Consider the following 17,474-nt stretch of genomic DNA (forward strand, 5'->3'; position numbering starts at 1 on the left):
ACAAGATTGGGGCCTTGCTCTGTTAAATAATAAGGAATAACCTTACACTTGAGCTACAGCCTTTACGGCAGAAATTCTATCCCGCAATTATCACATTCTCTGAACATAAAAAAATATTTTTAAAGTTAAGTAGCATAAGGCCTTTTTGAGACTTGTTCATTTCTAAAAGGCTGATTTTAAATCTTCACTGCATACGTGAATAGTTCTCAATGACTCTTTCTCGTGTGGACAGTTGAATAGGTTTTTTCAAAACTCTTTTTGAAAGAAAAAAAATGGTTCTGTGGATGTGTAGAAAAACTTGATAGTAAGTTTTAGGCTATATAATGGCACTGATGCAGAATGTGATCTGCACAGTACTGCAACTAGGTTGTTTATCAATACACACAAGGTAAAAACGTCAAACCCAACTGTACTGCACCACAGTGTCACAGGTGGATTATCTTCTCTTTTTTAACAGAAAATTAAATGTAAAAGGCTTCTAGTAAAATATTAAAAATCTAAGATTCATGGGGCAGCCTTAACTCACTCATACACATATAATATGCCATTTTTAAGTCCTTTATTATTTATGTAGTACCATAGGTGTCCACTAATAGTGCACACAGTCAAGTACTAATTAGGCCTCTGAATCCCTGATCCTGCAAATACTTCTGCATGTGCTTAATTTTGCTAAGGGTAGTCCTATTGATTTCAGTGGGACTACCCACCGTATAAAGTTAAGCACATGCGTAACAGTTTGCAGGATCAGGACCTAAATGTGTATAATATATTTGTTTATGCATATGTTCAGTGTGCGAGAATTAACATCAACCTCTCGTATTTTGCCCTTTCCAATCCATTGTCTGACTTGGGAGTCCAAAGCAAAGGAAAGGTACATAGGAAGGACAGTATATTATCCTCATTTTACAGGTGGGGAAAAGAGGAACAAAAAGGTGAAACAGCTTGACCAAGGCTGCATAGGAGGTCAGTGGCAGAACTGGGACTAAAACCCATGTCTCCTGGCTCCCAGCCCACTAGTCTACTCTGCCAGCCAGTAATTAATTTATATGGGCATCCCTCCACATCACTGAAGATGAATTTATCAGCAAAATTGATTAGGAAAATTTCTATCAAAACCAGCTGCAGTTATCTCTCAGTGATAAACTGATTAGCCATGAGATAGCTAATAGTGCATCACACAAATGTTACCCCCTCAGCCTAGATTTCAGATATAGCAGTGTGCTTCACCTCTATGCAGTATGTACCGTTAGGGTTAATTACCTCTGAAAAAGGTACTTTCTTTTCGCAGGGTCTAGGGGCCCCCTCTCCTTGCTGTCAGCAAGCAATGCATCCACCTGCATGGTAAGAGTCCAGCATTCAGAGGCGCACAGCACTGGGCAGACAGGCTCAGTGGCTCGGATATCAAAGAACAGTTGTTCCCAACCCCCACCCACAACATCGGGGGCACCACTTACTCTACCCAGACTGGATCCCACCAACCTCACCAGGAGGGGGCACCGCTCCCCCTCCCCAGACTGGATCCCCCCAGCCACCTCTCCAGCCGGGAGCACTGCCCCTCCTGCCCAGACTATATCCCCCACGCCCCGCCAACAGGGGGCGCCGCTCCCCCTGCCCAGACTGGAGCCCCCACGCCCCGCCAACAGGGGGCACCGCTCCCCCTGCCCAGACTGGATCCCCCCAGCCACCTCTCCAGCCGGGAGCACTGCCCCTCCTGCCCAGACTATATCCCCCACACCCCGCCGGCAGGGGGCGCCGCTCCCCCTGCCCAGACTGGAGCCCCCACACCCCGCCAACAGGGGGCGCCGCTCCCCCTGCCCAGACTGGAGCCCCCACGCCCCGCCGGCAGGGGGCGCCGCTCCCCCTGCCCAGACTGGATCCCCCCAGCCACCTCTCCAGCAGGGAGCACTGCCCCTCTTGCCCAGACTAGATCCCCCACCCTGCCAGCAGGGGGCGCCGCTCCCCCTGCCCAGACTGGAGCCCCCACGCCCTGCCGGCAGAGGGAGCTGCCCCCCCCGATTGGATCCCCCAACCCCACCAGCAGGGGGCGCCGCTCCCCCTGCCCAGACTGGAGCCCCCACGCCCCGCCGGCAGAGGGAGCTGCGCCCCCGATTGGATCCCCCCAACCCCACCAGCAGGGGGCGCCGCTCCCCCTGCCCAGAGTGGAACCCTCCATGCCCCGCCAGTAGGGGGCTCCGCTCCCCCTACCCAGACTGGATTCCCTCCCGCCCCCACCGCGCCAGCAGGGGGCGCCGCTCCCCCTGCCCAGAGTGGATTCCCCCCGCCGCACGGACAGGGGGCGCCGCTCCCCGCGCTGTAGCTTCGGGGCGGGGGTGCGCGGGACGGGCGGTACCTGCTGCCGCAGCTCGCGGCCCCGCCGTTGAGCCCCCTGCAGCGGGCTCCGACCCCTCCGCGCGGACATCGTCGCTAAGGAGACGAACGCTTGGGCGCTAAGAATTGTCGTCATCGCCGCGCGTCCCGAACATCAGAGGGCGGTGGAGACAGGGGCGAACTACACGTCCCAGCATGCAATGGGGCTGGCATGCTTCTCCTCATTCCTGAATCACCGGCAAAGACTACACGCCCCAGAATGCACTGGGGCCCGAAAGTCCCCCTCCCCCGCACCAGTGCATGCTGGGAGCTGTAGTCTGCGCGGGCCTAGCTCTCCACGTTGTGTGGCTAGGTTAGCTGGAGGGATTGGGGCTGTAAGTTTGTAACCAGTGGGTGCTCCTGATTTCACCTCCTAGGCGGCTGTGGGTGCACACGCGCACACACACACACACACACATATATATATATATATATATATATCCCCCCATTGATGACTGAAAGGTAAAGGGAGGCAAAGAAAAATGCTGCTTGAGAATGTCTAGAGATATTCAAACGAGCATGAGCTTTCGTGGGTGAATGCCCACTTCATCTGATGTACATGTACACGCATCCGACGAAGTGGGTATTCACCCACAAAAGCTCATGCTCCAATACATCTGTTAGTCTATAAGGTGCCACAGGACGCTGCTGCTTTTACAGATCCAGACTAACACGGCTACCCCTCTGATATTAGAGACATTCAGTGAGTAATGATTGCCACAACTGAGACAATTTAAATAGCTGTACATTTGCAAACATGCTCAGAAATAAACATCTATGTTATCCCCAAAAATTATACAAAATAAAAATTAAATTCTGCCAAACTTCTTTGTTGTTATTGCCATACCATAGCACTTAAGAGTTCCACTCATGGACCCACCATACTACAAAATGAGACTTCAGTCTGCATAGCACAGCTGTGTTGCAGGCAGAAATTCTAGCCATGCACCTGTTGGAATTCTTCTCTCACACCCACTGAGCCACGGAAGAAGCAATTTAATTTTCTCCGTAGCCTTTTCACATTAATTTGACATATTCAGAGGAATTTTTTTCCTAGCAGGTGATTGCTCTGAACATGGCGTCCCTCTGAACTCTTTAAACAGCTCATGCACTTCAGTATTTGCTGTTTGTTTCCAAAGTATTAGATAAGGATATGCAGCAGAGATCTACATAGAATTAAGTGTTATCAAGTTACAGCATGTACTTGATATCAAAACAATCACATGCACTTTCCACATGAGGGTTTACTGTTTTTCTTTATTTTAATGATTTTTTCAAAACACTTTTAGGGTTATTGACAAGGCGTGAGGAAAAAAATCATTTGTAATCATATTAAAATGATTAGTTACACTGATGTATGCAACATCAGCTTTAGAAAAAACTATGTTGATATATCCAAAGAATTATTCAAGGCACTATATAGAAATCCCAAATTGTCATGTCTACCATCTACCTTTTCACCTTTTCCAGAAAAAAAAATACTACGTACACATTAAAAACATAAATAATCCATTGCAAAAAAAATTAAAGCACCCAGGATTTTTTTATTACTAAATATAAGTACAATTATATTTTAACATGTCAGTAAGTGCAAAGTTTGAGCTAGCACCTGAACCATGTCTTGCAATGAATGACATTAAAATACCTGACCTCAGCTCCATTTTGCACAGGATGCCCACAAGTGTATGCCATATCACCACTAAATCAGACTGATACAGCATTACACAAAAAACTTCTGTAACCAAGCTACATCTCAGCTATAAGGACACAAGATTTCCAACTTGGGTAAGTCAATATTTCAAGATTCTGAATGGCATTGTTACACAGCAGCTGGGTTCGTTGACCCCCTATGTTAGAAGGCATGGGAACTCTGACAGAAGATGTTAGTTAAAAACCTTTTTATTCATTGTGACTAATTCTGGGTATAAGTGAAGTGAGAGTGGCCCCCTGATCAGGGGAATCTAAGCCAGTGTTTCCCAAATGGTGGGTCTCAGGAAGATTCTATATGGATCACTGTGTCCAGGACCAGGTTTACTCATCACTGGGCCTTGAACTAGGCAAACATACACTTTACCAGCCAGGTGCAGAGAGGAGGGGACTGGAGAGTGAGGCTGTCCCACACTCATCCCACAGTGGTGGCTTCTGTCCTGGGCGGCTGGGCCTGGCTCCCCAGTCTGGGGATTGCAACCAGACACATGGGGTCGCAGAGCCACTGGCAGCCCTCCAAACCTGAGTGGTGCTGACACGCTGTGTACCAGGTTGTAACACCTGGAGCAGAGAGCTAGAGCTAGAGCTAAGCCTAGTGCCGCAGAACTAGAGCCGCTCTCCAACCCCCCTTGCCCCGGCTTCCCCTCTGCACTGGGCCGGGATTCACATTGCAGTGCAAGGACAGAGGGTGCATATATGTAAGGGTGGGTTGCAAAAAAGAAGACAAAATGCAGCCGGTGGGTCACCTTAGTAAACAGTTTGGGAATCAATGGTCTAAGCCTCGCCAAGCCTGGGAAGAAGGCATGGGCAGAATCTGTTTGGGCTTTTTCCTCTTTTTGCATTAGCTTTTTAATAAAGTCAAAGCTAAGGGCAGGGAATGAATTCTGAACCTACATAGCTTTTAACTATTTTGGCACAATGTGGGGTTGGCATCTGCCTATAACATAAAAGGAGAACAAGATAGAAACACTTTAAATATGTGTTGATTAGGAGATTTATTTTTGGAGGGGAAAGCTGTGCACGTATGCATGGAAGTAACAGCAAGATAGGGATGGCTGACATATATGTAGCATGAGGCCCAGCAAAATTAATGAAAAAGGAAGTCCCAAGGATTTTAATTCATGATGTCCAGCATCTTTGCTGGAAGTGATGCCGTGGCGTAGAAAGGGCTGATGTATTCTTAGTTATGGAGTTGGTAAGAGACCTAGACATTGAAATTCAGCAAAAATAGAGAATTCTGACAAGAACCCCAGCATTATTGATTTAATATACGAATTTATCTTATCAGTGTACACTAGTATGCTTTTGCCTTAATCTTTTTGACCGACCCTTTTGGGTTGTATACTTTCAAAGTTCTAAAATGTTTAAGGTCAGAATCTTTACATGTTTTCACTCCCCACTTAACAGATACTTTATTACAAATTACTAGTAAGTAATTAAATTATATAATTTTTAGTTTAATTTATTACAATGTAAGGGGTCAAATGTAGCTCCGGACGAGCCTTAAGAATCACAAAGCAAAACAGACACAAACATCCCTTAAAAACATAATGTGACAGGTTTGCACAGTCATAATACATATGAATTAATTAAGTTCACCCCATAACATTTTGGAGGATAGGTTATTCTGATACATGTGAAGATAATTTTTACTGATGTCAGTTTGGGCAAATGAGATTGTATGATACCACAGATGCCTTCTTTTTTAGAATATGGTTGCTTTTCAAAACATTTGTTTTTAAAGTCCATCTTTTAAACTGTGTTTAGATACAAATGCAGCAGGAGTCCATTTATTTTCATTCAGTTGTCAGCTTTCATCTGTATAAGGCTGTTAAAAGAAAGTAAAAAATTACAAATTGCACATAATTTCATGTTGGTTTTTTTTAATTTAAATTGCAAAGGTGGTCAAAACAAGGTTCAGTCAGATTATAATGTATTAAAAATAAAAGAAGAAAATCAGAAGTAAGAGAGATATTAAAAAGGGGCAGACAGAACATTGAGTAACCAAAGGGAAAGGGACAAAACCAATATATGATGTCAAAAATATGAAGGTAGAAAGACTTCATTAAAATTTACCCAAAATCATTGGCGTTCCCTCAAAATTTCATTAGCAAAAAAATTCCATTATTGGACATTTTTGGTGCGAACAAAAATGTTTCCAGATATGTACCAATACAAGCCTATAGTCCCTAACAGCTACATCTCCTCAGTGCTACATCTGCTCACAACCAAAAACCAACATTTATGCGAGAGCAAAGGTAAATCAATCTATTTACAGCACCATTATAATATTTCAGTTATTAAGAGACAAGTTTGTGAAAATCAAGTTTAGTATATGGTAGTTAAATAGTAGGTCTCGATGCTGTTAGCACTTTGAGTATTTCCAGATTGTCATTTAGATTTAGGGACTACAATAAAGCAACCTTGATTGTCAGGAATTTAGTGTGTTCTGTAATAAACTATGTTGCAATAGTCAAATATATGATCTATTTACATTTAATACCTGACTGAGATAATTTCACTACATTTTGAAGCAGAGGAGAGTCAAAGATGTACATGAGTGCCAGCAGTGCATTCCCATGTCAGGCTACATGGAAACTTGAAAATGGGAGCTCTGTTGCATTTCAAACCCTTGCTGACAGAAGCAGCTTTGAGTTTTCAAATGGTCACATCTCAGGGACATCTTTGTCCAAATACCAACCCTCCCCTTTCCACCCTCTCTGCACCCCCCCGCCCCAAAAACAGTGTATCCCCTATCAGAGTTCCACACATGCAAACGTTTCAAATACTGGTTTAAGTTTTTTTGGGGAGCGGGAGAGGTAGATGTATCTATTTTTAAAACCAGGCTCCCAATAGAAAACTAGCCTGAACTAAACAGTATCTGAAGTGAGATGCAATAGTCTTCTCTGTATTCAGTAATACAAAACAAAAACCCACAATGCCCTCCCCTACGCAAAGATCAAATAAAACAAGTTTTATATATGGGAGCTGTGTAAGGTTGGAGGGACACAATCCTTCTTCCCCCGAGGAGGCAGAAGTTGATTCTTTATTCCTGGTTCCTTTTACTTGGTACCAGTTCCTTACCAAATGGTTATGTGGTTCCTTATTCAAAGGTCAAAATTACTTGACATTTCTAAAAATGTAATCTTACATTGATATGTTTTTCATCAAATTAGCATGACTGGGTGTGATAAAAAATTCCTAATTACTTCATTATTAATGAATTAAATAATTAAGGCACTGGGTTTTGACTGGCTGTACGTGACAAAATTAGTCTCAAATCACCCCACATGATTCATCCCTGCTGCCATTAGACTGTTCTGAAGTAGTTGGGACATGCCACTCATCAACCTGATGCTTAGTTCCTGTGCAGTATGCTCTGAGACATCATGCCCTCACTCCACTTCCATAGTGTACTTATGGCTTAAATAAGAAACTGGATTTTTAATTGACTGTACATGACAAAAGGTGTCTCCGGTCACCCCAAGAAATACATCCCTGCAACTGTTAGACTGTTGTGAAGGAGCAGGAACATGCCATTCCCTACCTAGGCCAAAACGTTGTTGTTCTCACATTTCTCCCTTCCACTTCCATATTGTAAATAGGGCTTGAATAAGGAACTGCATGTGACAGATAAGTCTCAGTTCTTGTGATAACTGGGCCTACCTGTATTGTTAGCTCAACTGTGAGAAGTCTGTGAGATCTTACGAACTTTCACTATAACCTTTAACCACAAATATTGATGGGAAAAGATGCAAAAAGGAGACAACTGAATTAATCCAAACAAAGCTTACTAATATAATTCAAGGACTGTGTTAAGATCATTCCTGGTAAACGAACACAGTGTGGAACCAGAAATCAATAGACGAAAATTAATGTATCAGAAATTAAACCTAACTGGTGAACAAAACAATGAGGTAATGGGCTATTAAGGCTATATTTATTAAAAAAAAAAAAGCTTCTTGATTTCCTCACCAAAGTAGCAGCTGTCTGCCAACAACCACTGCCACAAGATTTACCATGATGGCTGCCACTCCCACCATCTCCCGGGATCTACTGTAACACCGTTGAGGCCTTCATCATCCTGATCCTGAGATCTGTCCTGATCAGGCTGGGACAGAAAGTGGGACTGAGATGGCATTGCCTCCTGCACTGGCTATGGCTAAATCCCAAAACATCACCTGGAAGACTGTTTCCCCTCCCACATGTCCTTTTCCTTCCCCACCTTATTTCATCTCTTTCCTATTCCTCTCTTTTTCCTTCTGTCTAATAATAGCCTGGCTTAGCCACCTAAGTCTATGTACAGTAGAACCTCAGAGTTACAAACTAACGGGTCAACCACACACCTCATTTAGAAACGGAAATATGGAATCAGGCAACAGCAGAGACACACAAAAAAAGCAAATTCAGTACAGTACTGTGTTAAACATAATTAACAAAAGGGAAAGTTGTTAAAGATTTGACAAGGTTAGGAAACTTTCTGTGCTTGTTTCATTTAAATTAAGATGGCTAAAAGCAGCATTTTTCTTCTGCATTGTAGTTTCAAAGCTGAATGTTCAGTTGTAAACTTTTAAAAGAACAACCATAATGTTTTGTTCAGAGTTATGAACATTTCAGAGTTACAGCCTCCATTCCCAAGGTTTTTGTAACGCTGAGGTTCTACTGTATTTTGTTGTAAGCCTGTTACCAGAAAGAGGCAGCTAAAAGCAATGCCTTCACCCCAATACCCATACAAGTTTGCTAGGTCTTAGAGTGGCTAATAATTGTGATAAGCCCCTTACTCAAGAAAAAATCCTACACATTTAAAAACAAAATATTTATATGGCAAATTGTCAGTGTTTACAGATAGTAAATTATTCCCTAGTATTAGGGAATGAGAACAAGATGACTGTCTCAAGGAAACTGGCTCCAGAAGGAGGGGGGCTTTGATGTTGAGGGACCAACAGAAATTCAGGACACATCTACACTGCAAAGAAAACCATGTAACAGCGAGGCTCAGCACCCAGGGCACTTGATTTGGGATCATGCTACAGGGCTACAAACAACAGTGTAGGCATTCAGCTCAGGCTGGAGCCTGGGCTAGGAAACCCAGAGGGGGTTAAGTCTCCAAGCTGGAGCAGGAACGTCTACACTGTTACTTTTAGCCTGATCCAAGCCCCAATGAGTGGATTCCACAGCCGAGACTCACTGCTGTGGGTATCGTTTTTTGCCATGCAGACGTACCCTCAGGCCCCGATCTGCGCACACTTACACAAGCGCTTCACTTTGCTTTACACCAGGGGTTCTCAAAATGGGGTCGGGACCCCCAAGGGGCTTGCGAGGTTATTACAGGAGGGGGCCGTGAGCTGTCAGCCTCCACCCCAAATCCTATTTTAACACCATTATGAATGCTGGAGGCAAATATATAAAAAGGTGTTTTTAATTTATAAGGGTGGGGGGGGGGGTTGCACTCAGAGGCTTGCTCTCTGAAAGGGGTCACCAGTGCAGAAGTTTGAGAGCCACTGCGATACACGGAGTGTTACGCCACCCCGCAGAGGCTGGCCGCCTCTACACCAGAGAGAGCTGCAGTCCTACCGCGTTCACACACACCTGGCTCGGGCCCTGACACGGGTGAGGCCCAGCGGGGCCGATCGCACCCGGGGCGTGGCCGGGACCCAGGGCGCCGCTCCGCCCGGGACGGGGCCGCCCAAGGTCACGGCCCCGCCGCAGCCCGCTCAGGCCACGTCCAGCTTCTTCTGCGTGGCCTCCAGCAGCCCCTGCAGCCGCCGCTTCCTCCAGGCCAGGAAGCGCCTGCGCATGCGCTGGGCCTGCCAGCCCACCAGCACGCCCGAGGCGAAGGCCAGCACCAGCGCCAGCTGCACCGGCCGCTCCCGCAGCGCCTCCGAGCCCAGCGCCATGCTCCGCCGGCCGCGCTACGGCGGCCCCGCACGCCCAAACTGCCACGGCGCGCGCTCCGCGCCTCCCCGAGGCGTCGGCACGCGCCTGCCTGTCGGGCCCCGCCCCGCGGCTGGCCTCGAGTCCCGCGCGCCGCCACGTGGCGGGAGCGGCTCGTGCACACGATGCGCCCCGGCGGTCCTGTGCAGCCAGGCCCAGCTCTGGCTGAGGTGGCTCCTGAGGGGGGGAGCTCTGGCCGCGGGGGCTTTTGCTGTTTGGGAGAGGATGCCCTTTTGGGCGGGTGGGGTGGGGAGGGGACTTTAACATCTGGGCTGAAGGGATTGTCTTAAATGTCTTGCTTCCCAGCCTTGGGAGCAACTGCTTTGGCAAGCAGAGCAATGGAACAAGTTACAGCTCTTAGTGCTAGTGTATCAGGCTCTCTGCAAATTCAGGCAGACACCACTGCATGAGTTACACCGGAGTCACATTTTCAGACATGGGAGCTAGAAAGATAAATTTTGTAAAACAAAATTTTTATTTCATCCCTGTTTTCAAACCCAAAATGCAGACCAATGATTCTTGGTCCATTAGCACCACCCATTTAACACATAAATAAATCCGGATTACTTCAGAGGTGAGCATTCCTTCATTGGGTCAGGTGTCCTTTTTCCTTTAGATAGCACATGCAAGGTGAAGGCAATTGCTTTCTAGCTGGCTGTTGCTTGGTCCACCTAAGAAACGTGGTGAGCCAGATTCTCCATTGGCATAACTCCAATGAGTGTAATGGAGTAGCATGAGCAGGTAATCTGTTTTAATGTCTGCAGAGGATTCTGTCAACACCTTGGATTGATAGGATGCAGCTATCATTTTTGACATGACAGTTTCACAATGTAAGATTCTTGTTAGATTCAAGGCTGCTGTTGGATCCAAGGACGCTCAGAGAAGCTGGGGCATGGCCCAAAGCACATTTTCTTATCTGTACTTGATTAAATGGATGTGACCTTCCTTTCAGACATGGGCCTACTATTACTCACACATTTAATCAATTTAAACCCAGACTACAAGCTTCCAGAGTCTGCTGGGGACGGGTGAAACTATGTAGGGTTCTGCCCGCACGGCCAGAAAGCCCCTCCACACACTATCAGTCACTTTTCCCACTGTTGGTCACTTTCCATAATGTGGGAGTTCTCTGGCTCTTAGTTTTTTTGTGTTTCCTTCCCTCAGGCTTTTAGATTGTTCCTGAATCTATGCCACGGGGTGAACAGACAGAAGGAGGGCACTCTCACTCTGGATCAGAAAGGGCAGAGCAGATTAGCTGGTGCATCTGGACAGAGGTGAAGGAAGGTGGTGGTGCTGTGTTCTTAACGTTTTTTCATTGGCTGGTCATTCGCCTTGTCTATTTAGAATTTAAACCTTTGTGGCAGGGACTATGTGTTTGTATAGCATATAGCACATGTTGGGTGCTGCAGCAATATAATATATGGGGGTACACTGCACTGTCAGGTTCTCCTGCAATACCTACTTTCACACATCACCGGTATCAGCACCCTAGCTCTAATATTTGAGCACATCATACACATGAATTAACTTAACTCTTGTCAGGGCAGGACTGTGCTATTAACCCCTTTTACAGATGGTGAAACTGAGGCAGAAAGAAAGCAAAGTGACTTGCCTAAGGTCACACAGGGAGTCTGTGGCAGAGCTAGTAATAAAGTTCTGATTTCCTGAGACCCAGTCCAGTGCCTTCACCACGAGGCCTTGGGCCTCTCTGCCTAGGGCTAAGCATTAAGTCCACAGCTCCCCAAACATGTAAATTAAGTCAGTTCCTGTCACATGGAACAGAGTGTACAGGAACTGGGGGCTCATCCCAAAAGAGATTGCACAGGAATAGCAATAAGGCTAATTATCCATTGGAATAATTTACCAAGGGTCATGGTGGATTCTCCATCACTGGTAATTTTTAAATCCAAATTGGATGTTTCTCTGAAAGATATGCTCTAGTTCAAAAGGAATTATGTTGGGGGAGTTCTATTGCCAGTGTTTTACAGGAGGTCAGACTAGATGATCACAAAGGTCCCTTCTGGCCTTGAAATCTATTGAACAAGCCAACTCTAAAAGGAGCAGAGAATAGCAAGCTGGCCAGTGAGGACAAAATAAGGTAGCTCAGGAGAGAGTGCAAGAGTAGCATAATAAGAAAGCTATTACCAATTTAAAGAAGTAAACCACTAGAAATAACCCCACATCACTTTTTGCAAGATTAAGAATGTTAATTTGGAATGGATGTCCTGGCCAAATTCCAACTCAAGTAATCACCCTCTGCGCAAGGTAAGGGTCTGATCCTCTAGCTGTTTGACACTTGGAATTTCCACTATGGTGAACAGGAATCAGCCAATAGCTATAGAAATAGCCTTCTGTTCTTTCTGAGTTGCAATTGCGCAATATGCTCTCACACCCCTATACAGTGTCACAGAAACACACACTGACATCCATGGGGGCCGGATTGGGCCTAAAACTAGACAACAAAAATATTTAACAGCGTTGCTTCACTTTCTTCAGACACCCCGTGCCTGAGTTTTCAAGGAGATTTAACTGTAAGGAGAAACTGAAGAGATAGTAGCAGGGATTATAACAAGGTGCTTTTGAGCTTCAGGGATCAAAAACAAGCCAGAATTTCAAACTAAGAAAATTTTGTGACCTGTAACTCAGATTGATAACATGGAAGTATTCTTTATATACTTTCAGAGTAAATTTGACAATTTTCAGGCCAAATCTTCTGAACCAAAGTTGTTGGAGATCAAAAAATGGGTTTGATAATGGAAGCCGGCTACAACCTTAAGTATAGAGAGTCTGCCACCTCTCCAATACCAGACCTCTCCAGACTGCTGAATCCAGACACTCCCAGACTCTGGGGAAGTTCAGATTTGTTTTCAAACTTGGCGGCTTGGGCACATCTCCTAGATAAGTATTGTCAAAAGCGGCATAATGAGCAATTCACTCAATTCAGTTATCTAAAAAGTGTCTAATTTCATTTTGCATTTACTACATATCCGACCCTGTATTATCTCTGTCCCTGCATAGATAAATGCTTTCTCAGCAGACCAAAGGCATAGACTGCTTATGGAAATACCAAACAATGACATAGAAACAGGAGGGAGGGAAACCTCTGACTGCAAGCTGAGCTTCCTTTTCCTTTCTGCTGACACCACACTTAGCAGAGGGGCCTTCTGCAGAGGAAGGGAGAACTGAGAGCAGGAACTGATTAAGCCTGAATGTGATCCAGATTTACCACAAACCCAAGACAGCAAATCCACGCATGCATTTCCTCTGGATTTGGTGGAGTCAATATAAATAACACCAACAATTTAGGTGACAATTAAGGTTTCATCAGGACAGACTCCACTGACCCAAAACTTCTGATTTTCATGCTTTTAAAGTTAATCACAGAGTCGGAGTTTAAAGCCAGAAGGGACCACAGATCATCTTGCCTGACCTCCTGCACATCACAGGTCACTAAACCCCACCCAGTTACCCATACAGTGAGCACAATAACCTGGATTAGACAGAAGTATTACAGCCATCCAGAGACTAAACGACTATGTGCCACATGCAGAGAATAGGTGGGACTGAGGCGCACCAGTGCCCAAGCCACTGCAATGCCAGGGAATTGATTTGGTGAGATATACCTAGGAGAAATTGACCTGCATTCCTTGCCACCTTCACATCACCTACAACACTATTGAAAATACACTCCAATATAAGGTTGTCACTTCCATCTCCAACAGATACTGAAAAGCAATACATACCCAGACTTCATCAAGCTTGCAGTCTAAATGCAAAACCTTAATGGTGACCTGATGCACTCTCCTCATATCAAAAGATCAGCACATCTGACCATCACACAGTCCATGCATGCGGGAAGTTTCATAGGTTTCTAGATTAAGGCCAGAAGGCACAAAGTATGATAATTCAGTCTGTTTGCATAATACAGCCCACAGAGTTTCAGCCAGTAGTTCCTGCATCAAGCCCATAATTTCTGTTTGAGCTATAGCCTGTCTTTTAGAAAGATATCCAGTGTTGATTTGAGGACTCCAAGGGATTGAGAATCCACCATATCCCTTGGGGAGTTGTTCTAATGGTTTAATTACTCTCACTGTTAGATCTTTGTACCATGTTTCTACTCTGAATTTGTCTCACTTCAACTTCCAGCCATGGGACTTAATTATACCTTTTCTTCTAGATTGAAGAGTACTTTGATACCCAATTTCTGCTCCCATTAAGGGCCTAATAGATCATGATCGAATCACTTCTTAAGATTCTCTTGGATAAACTAAATAAATTGAGCTCTTTTAGTCCGTCACTGTAAAATAAATTTCCCAGACCTCAGATTATTTCTTGTAGCATTTATATAGTGGCATTATGATTTTTTCTATCTTATCTATTCCTTTCCTTGTGGTTCCTCACACCGTTACCTTTTCTGACTGCTGCTGCACATTGAGCAGATGTTTTCAAAGAACTATCCATGATGATTCCAAGATCTTTTTCTTGAGTGGTAACAGCTAATTTAGACCTCATCATTTTGTATGTATACTTGGAATTGTTTTTTCCAATGTGCATTACTTTGCAATTATCAACACCGAATTTCATCTCCCATTTCATTGCCCAGTCACCCAGCATAGTTAGATCCCTTTTTTACCTCTTTTCAGTCAGCTTTGAAGTTAACTATCTTGAGTTATTTAGTATTACCTGCAAGCTTTACCTCTTCACTTTTACCCCCTTTCTAGATCATTTATGAATATGTTCAACAGCACAGATCCCAGTACAGATCCTTGAGGGATCCTGCTAGTCACCATTTTCCATTGTGAAAACTGACCATTTACTCCTACCCTTTGTTTCCTATCTTTGAAGCAGTTACTGATCCATGAGAGGGCCTTCCCTCTTATCCCAGGACTGCTTACTTTACTAAAGAGCCTTTGGTATGGGAGCTTGTCAGAGGCTTTCTGAAAGTCCAAGTACACTACATCCACTGGATCACCCTTGTCCACATGCTTGTTGTCATCCTCAAAGAATTCTAATAGAATAGGTGAAGCATGATTTCCGTACAAAAGCTATGTTGACTCTTCCCCAACTTACCATGTTCATCAATGTATGTGACAATTCTATCCTCTACTATAGTTTAAATCAGTTGCCTAGTACTGAAGGAAGACGTACCGGCTTGTAATTGCCAGGATCACACCTGTAGAGCCCTGCTCGGATACAAAATTGGTCCGCGGATATCCGCAGATTTACAGGGCTCTACACATCTGACGCCTTTTTTCAAAAATACAGATACATACAGCGAGTTCATAGTATCAAGCAGAATTAATAATTTATAGATAGACAGACTTCCCAGATCATCACACTGATACATGTTCTAATATTCCTTCTTATTGTCCTTAACTCTACTGGACATAGATTTTTCAGTCATACATTTAGCTTCCCTATCGCTGTTTGCATTTCATAACTGCTAATTGATCATAATTGCAAGCAACTTCCCCTATTTTCCCCATTACATAAAAATTCCTAGACAGTGGGGTCTAGTGGATAAAGTGCTGGACTGTGACTCAGGAGACCTAAGCCCAACTTTGCCACCAGTCTTGGGCAAGTCACTTCATCTCCCTGTGCCTTAACTTCTCCATTGGTAAAATGTAAAGTGCTTTGAAATCTACTGATGAAAAGCACTATGTAGGAGATAGGGATTATTATTGTTTACATTTCTGCCTTAACATTGCTGAGGCTGCCTTTTAAGTTTTGTGTGTGAGTTTGATGAAGTTGTACAACCCTGAAGCTGCTCCTGCTTAAGGGTCAGCCAGCACCACAAAGTCACAGCTCCAGCGCAGTTGATAATGGGGCCTATTGTTTGAACACGTATGACAGAATGTTTCCTTGTATTAGTGTGTGTTGCCTTGCCTTAGTGTTTGACTCTGTGTATGTGTTGTGACGGGAGCGAGAGAATAATGTGTGTTAGAGGGACTGCATGTGTGTTTTGTCATGTGTGAGTGCTTGTTCCATGTGTGTGTGTGTCCTTATCTGGGTATGAGAGTTTGCTCTGTGTGTGTGTTTCTTCTCTGTTGTCCAAGGTGATTAGGTGGATCAGTGTGTAAGGGTATGTCACTTTCTTGTGTCCATGTCAGTATAAGCCTCCTTCATCCTATCTGTCTGTACCCCTCTTCCTCAGCCTCCTCATCTATCTCTGGCTTTTCTCCCTCTGTCCATCTGTTCCTTGACGCCTCTTCCCCTCAACCCACCTTTTTGTCTCTGTCCTGACCCTGACTGGGATCTCCTGTCCGACCATGGCTGCCCCCATCTGTCTGTCCATCCGGCCCTGGCAGACCCCAGCTGCTGGCAGGGCCGCCCGGGTGGGGAGGTAAGAGGAGCAATTTGCCCCAGGTCCCAGGCCCCGCAGGGGCCCCCATGAGAGTTTTTCAGGCCCCTGGAGCGGGGTCCTTCACTCGCTCCGAGGGCCCCGTAACACTCTCACGGGGCCCAGGCCCCTGGAGCTTCTTCCGCTCCGGGTCTTCGGTGGCAATTCGGCAGCGGGGGGTGGGGCGATGTCCTTCCGCTCCGGGACCCGCCACCGAAGGGCCGGGTCTTTGGTGGCAAAGACCCCAGGCCCCCTGAATCCTCTGAGCGGCCCTTGTCTGTCCGTCTGGCCCTGGCTGAGTTCCTCCCTGGGCTCTCCCCCGTGTCCCTGGCTGCCATCCCCTCCCCCACAGTCTGTGCCTGGCCAGAATCCCCTCCCTCCAGTCAGTCTGTCCGTCCGTCCATCCCCGGCCGGGCTCCCCCTTTATGTCCGTCTGTCCCCGGCCGCCATCCCCTCCCCCCCAGTCTGTCTGTCCGTCCCCGGCCGGGCCCCCCCGAGCCCGGTGCCCCGCCGGGCTGCCCGCGGGCTGGGAGCTGTTTCCGCCGCCCGGAGTCACGTGCGGGCGGGGTTAAAGCTCGCGGCGGGGCTCGCCCGGGATGGAGCTAGCGGGGCCCTGAGCGGAGCCGGCCCGGCCATGTCCGCCGCAGCCCGGGACCCGCCGCTCGCGCAGGAGGTAACGGGGCTCGGCGGGCGGCGGCAGCCCGGGTGCCGGGGCCTTTCGCGGGGTGCAGGGTCCCCCCGGGGCTGGGCTCCGCGTGTCCCCCCCGGCCGCTGCCTTGCAAGCCTGTCCCTGGGCGGGTGCCTGCCCGCTCCCTCCCCGGAGCCTGGATGGGCAGGTCTGCACCCCCCATGCACGCTGGGCAGCAGGGAGGGGCTCTTTGGCTATAAACCCCCCCTGCTCCTTCCCCTTTGCAGGACAAAGCTGGCAGCCTGCCCTTCGCCCCTGCAAAGGGTCTGCCCTAACCTCCGGGCGAGGGGCCACCTGCAGGGTGTGTCCGCTGGCCACGCTCCCCTGCCTGCTCTTGGCAAGAGGGGGAAGCCCTCTCTCTACCCTTCGACCCCCTCTCGGGTAGTCTAGGGGCGCAGGGCTAGCCATGGCCTGTCAGGAGGGAGAGGGGCCTCAGCA

General features: G+C 46.6%; 3 protein-coding genes across 5 annotated transcripts in view; 1 reads left to right on the plus strand and 2 right to left on the minus strand.

Moving 5' to 3' along the window:
* NPHP1 (nephrocystin 1) overlaps window positions 1-2,464 on the minus strand; it is a 34,866-nt gene extending 32,402 nt beyond the window's left edge. The window contains exons 1-2 of one of the 2 annotated variants that reach the window (XM_045011973.1): window positions 2,351-2,464; window positions 1,261-1,334 (exon numbers count right to left, since the gene is read on the minus strand). In XM_045011973.1, coding sequence (XP_044867908.1) covers window positions 1,261-1,334; window positions 2,351-2,464 — 188 coding nt within the window. The remainder of the gene's footprint in view (window positions 1-1,260; window positions 1,335-2,350) is intronic. The other variant, XM_045011974.1, reaches the window with a different exon arrangement.
* A 1,427-nt stretch (window positions 2,465-3,891) lies between these two features.
* MTLN (mitoregulin) lies at window positions 3,892-9,994 on the minus strand. The gene is made up of 2 exons (XM_045011888.1): window positions 9,664-9,994; window positions 3,892-5,902 (listed from the first exon to the last, which is right to left on the minus strand). The coding sequence occupies exon 1, from the start codon at window positions 9,969-9,971 to the stop codon at window positions 9,789-9,791; it is 183 nt and encodes a 60-aa protein (XP_044867823.1). The 5' UTR covers window positions 9,972-9,994; the 3' UTR covers window positions 3,892-5,902; window positions 9,664-9,788.
* A 1,167-nt stretch (window positions 9,995-11,161) lies between these two features.
* LOC123367349 (two pore calcium channel protein 1-like) overlaps window positions 11,162-17,474 on the plus strand; it is a 30,904-nt gene continuing 24,591 nt past the window's right edge. Inside the window, exon 1 of one of the 2 annotated variants that reach the window (XM_045011527.1) lies at window positions 11,162-11,282. In XM_045011527.1, the coding sequence (XP_044867462.1) occupies window positions 11,196-11,282 (87 nt within the window). In that variant the 5' untranslated portion in view covers window positions 11,162-11,195. Of the gene's footprint in view, window positions 11,283-16,884; window positions 17,022-17,474 lie in introns of those variants that run through there. The other variant, XM_045011528.1, reaches the window with a different exon arrangement.

This window comes from Mauremys mutica, chromosome 3 (assembly GCF_020497125.1).
Source record: "Mauremys mutica isolate MM-2020 ecotype Southern chromosome 3, ASM2049712v1, whole genome shotgun sequence".
NCBI lineage: Eukaryota > Metazoa > Chordata > Testudines > Geoemydidae > Mauremys > Mauremys mutica.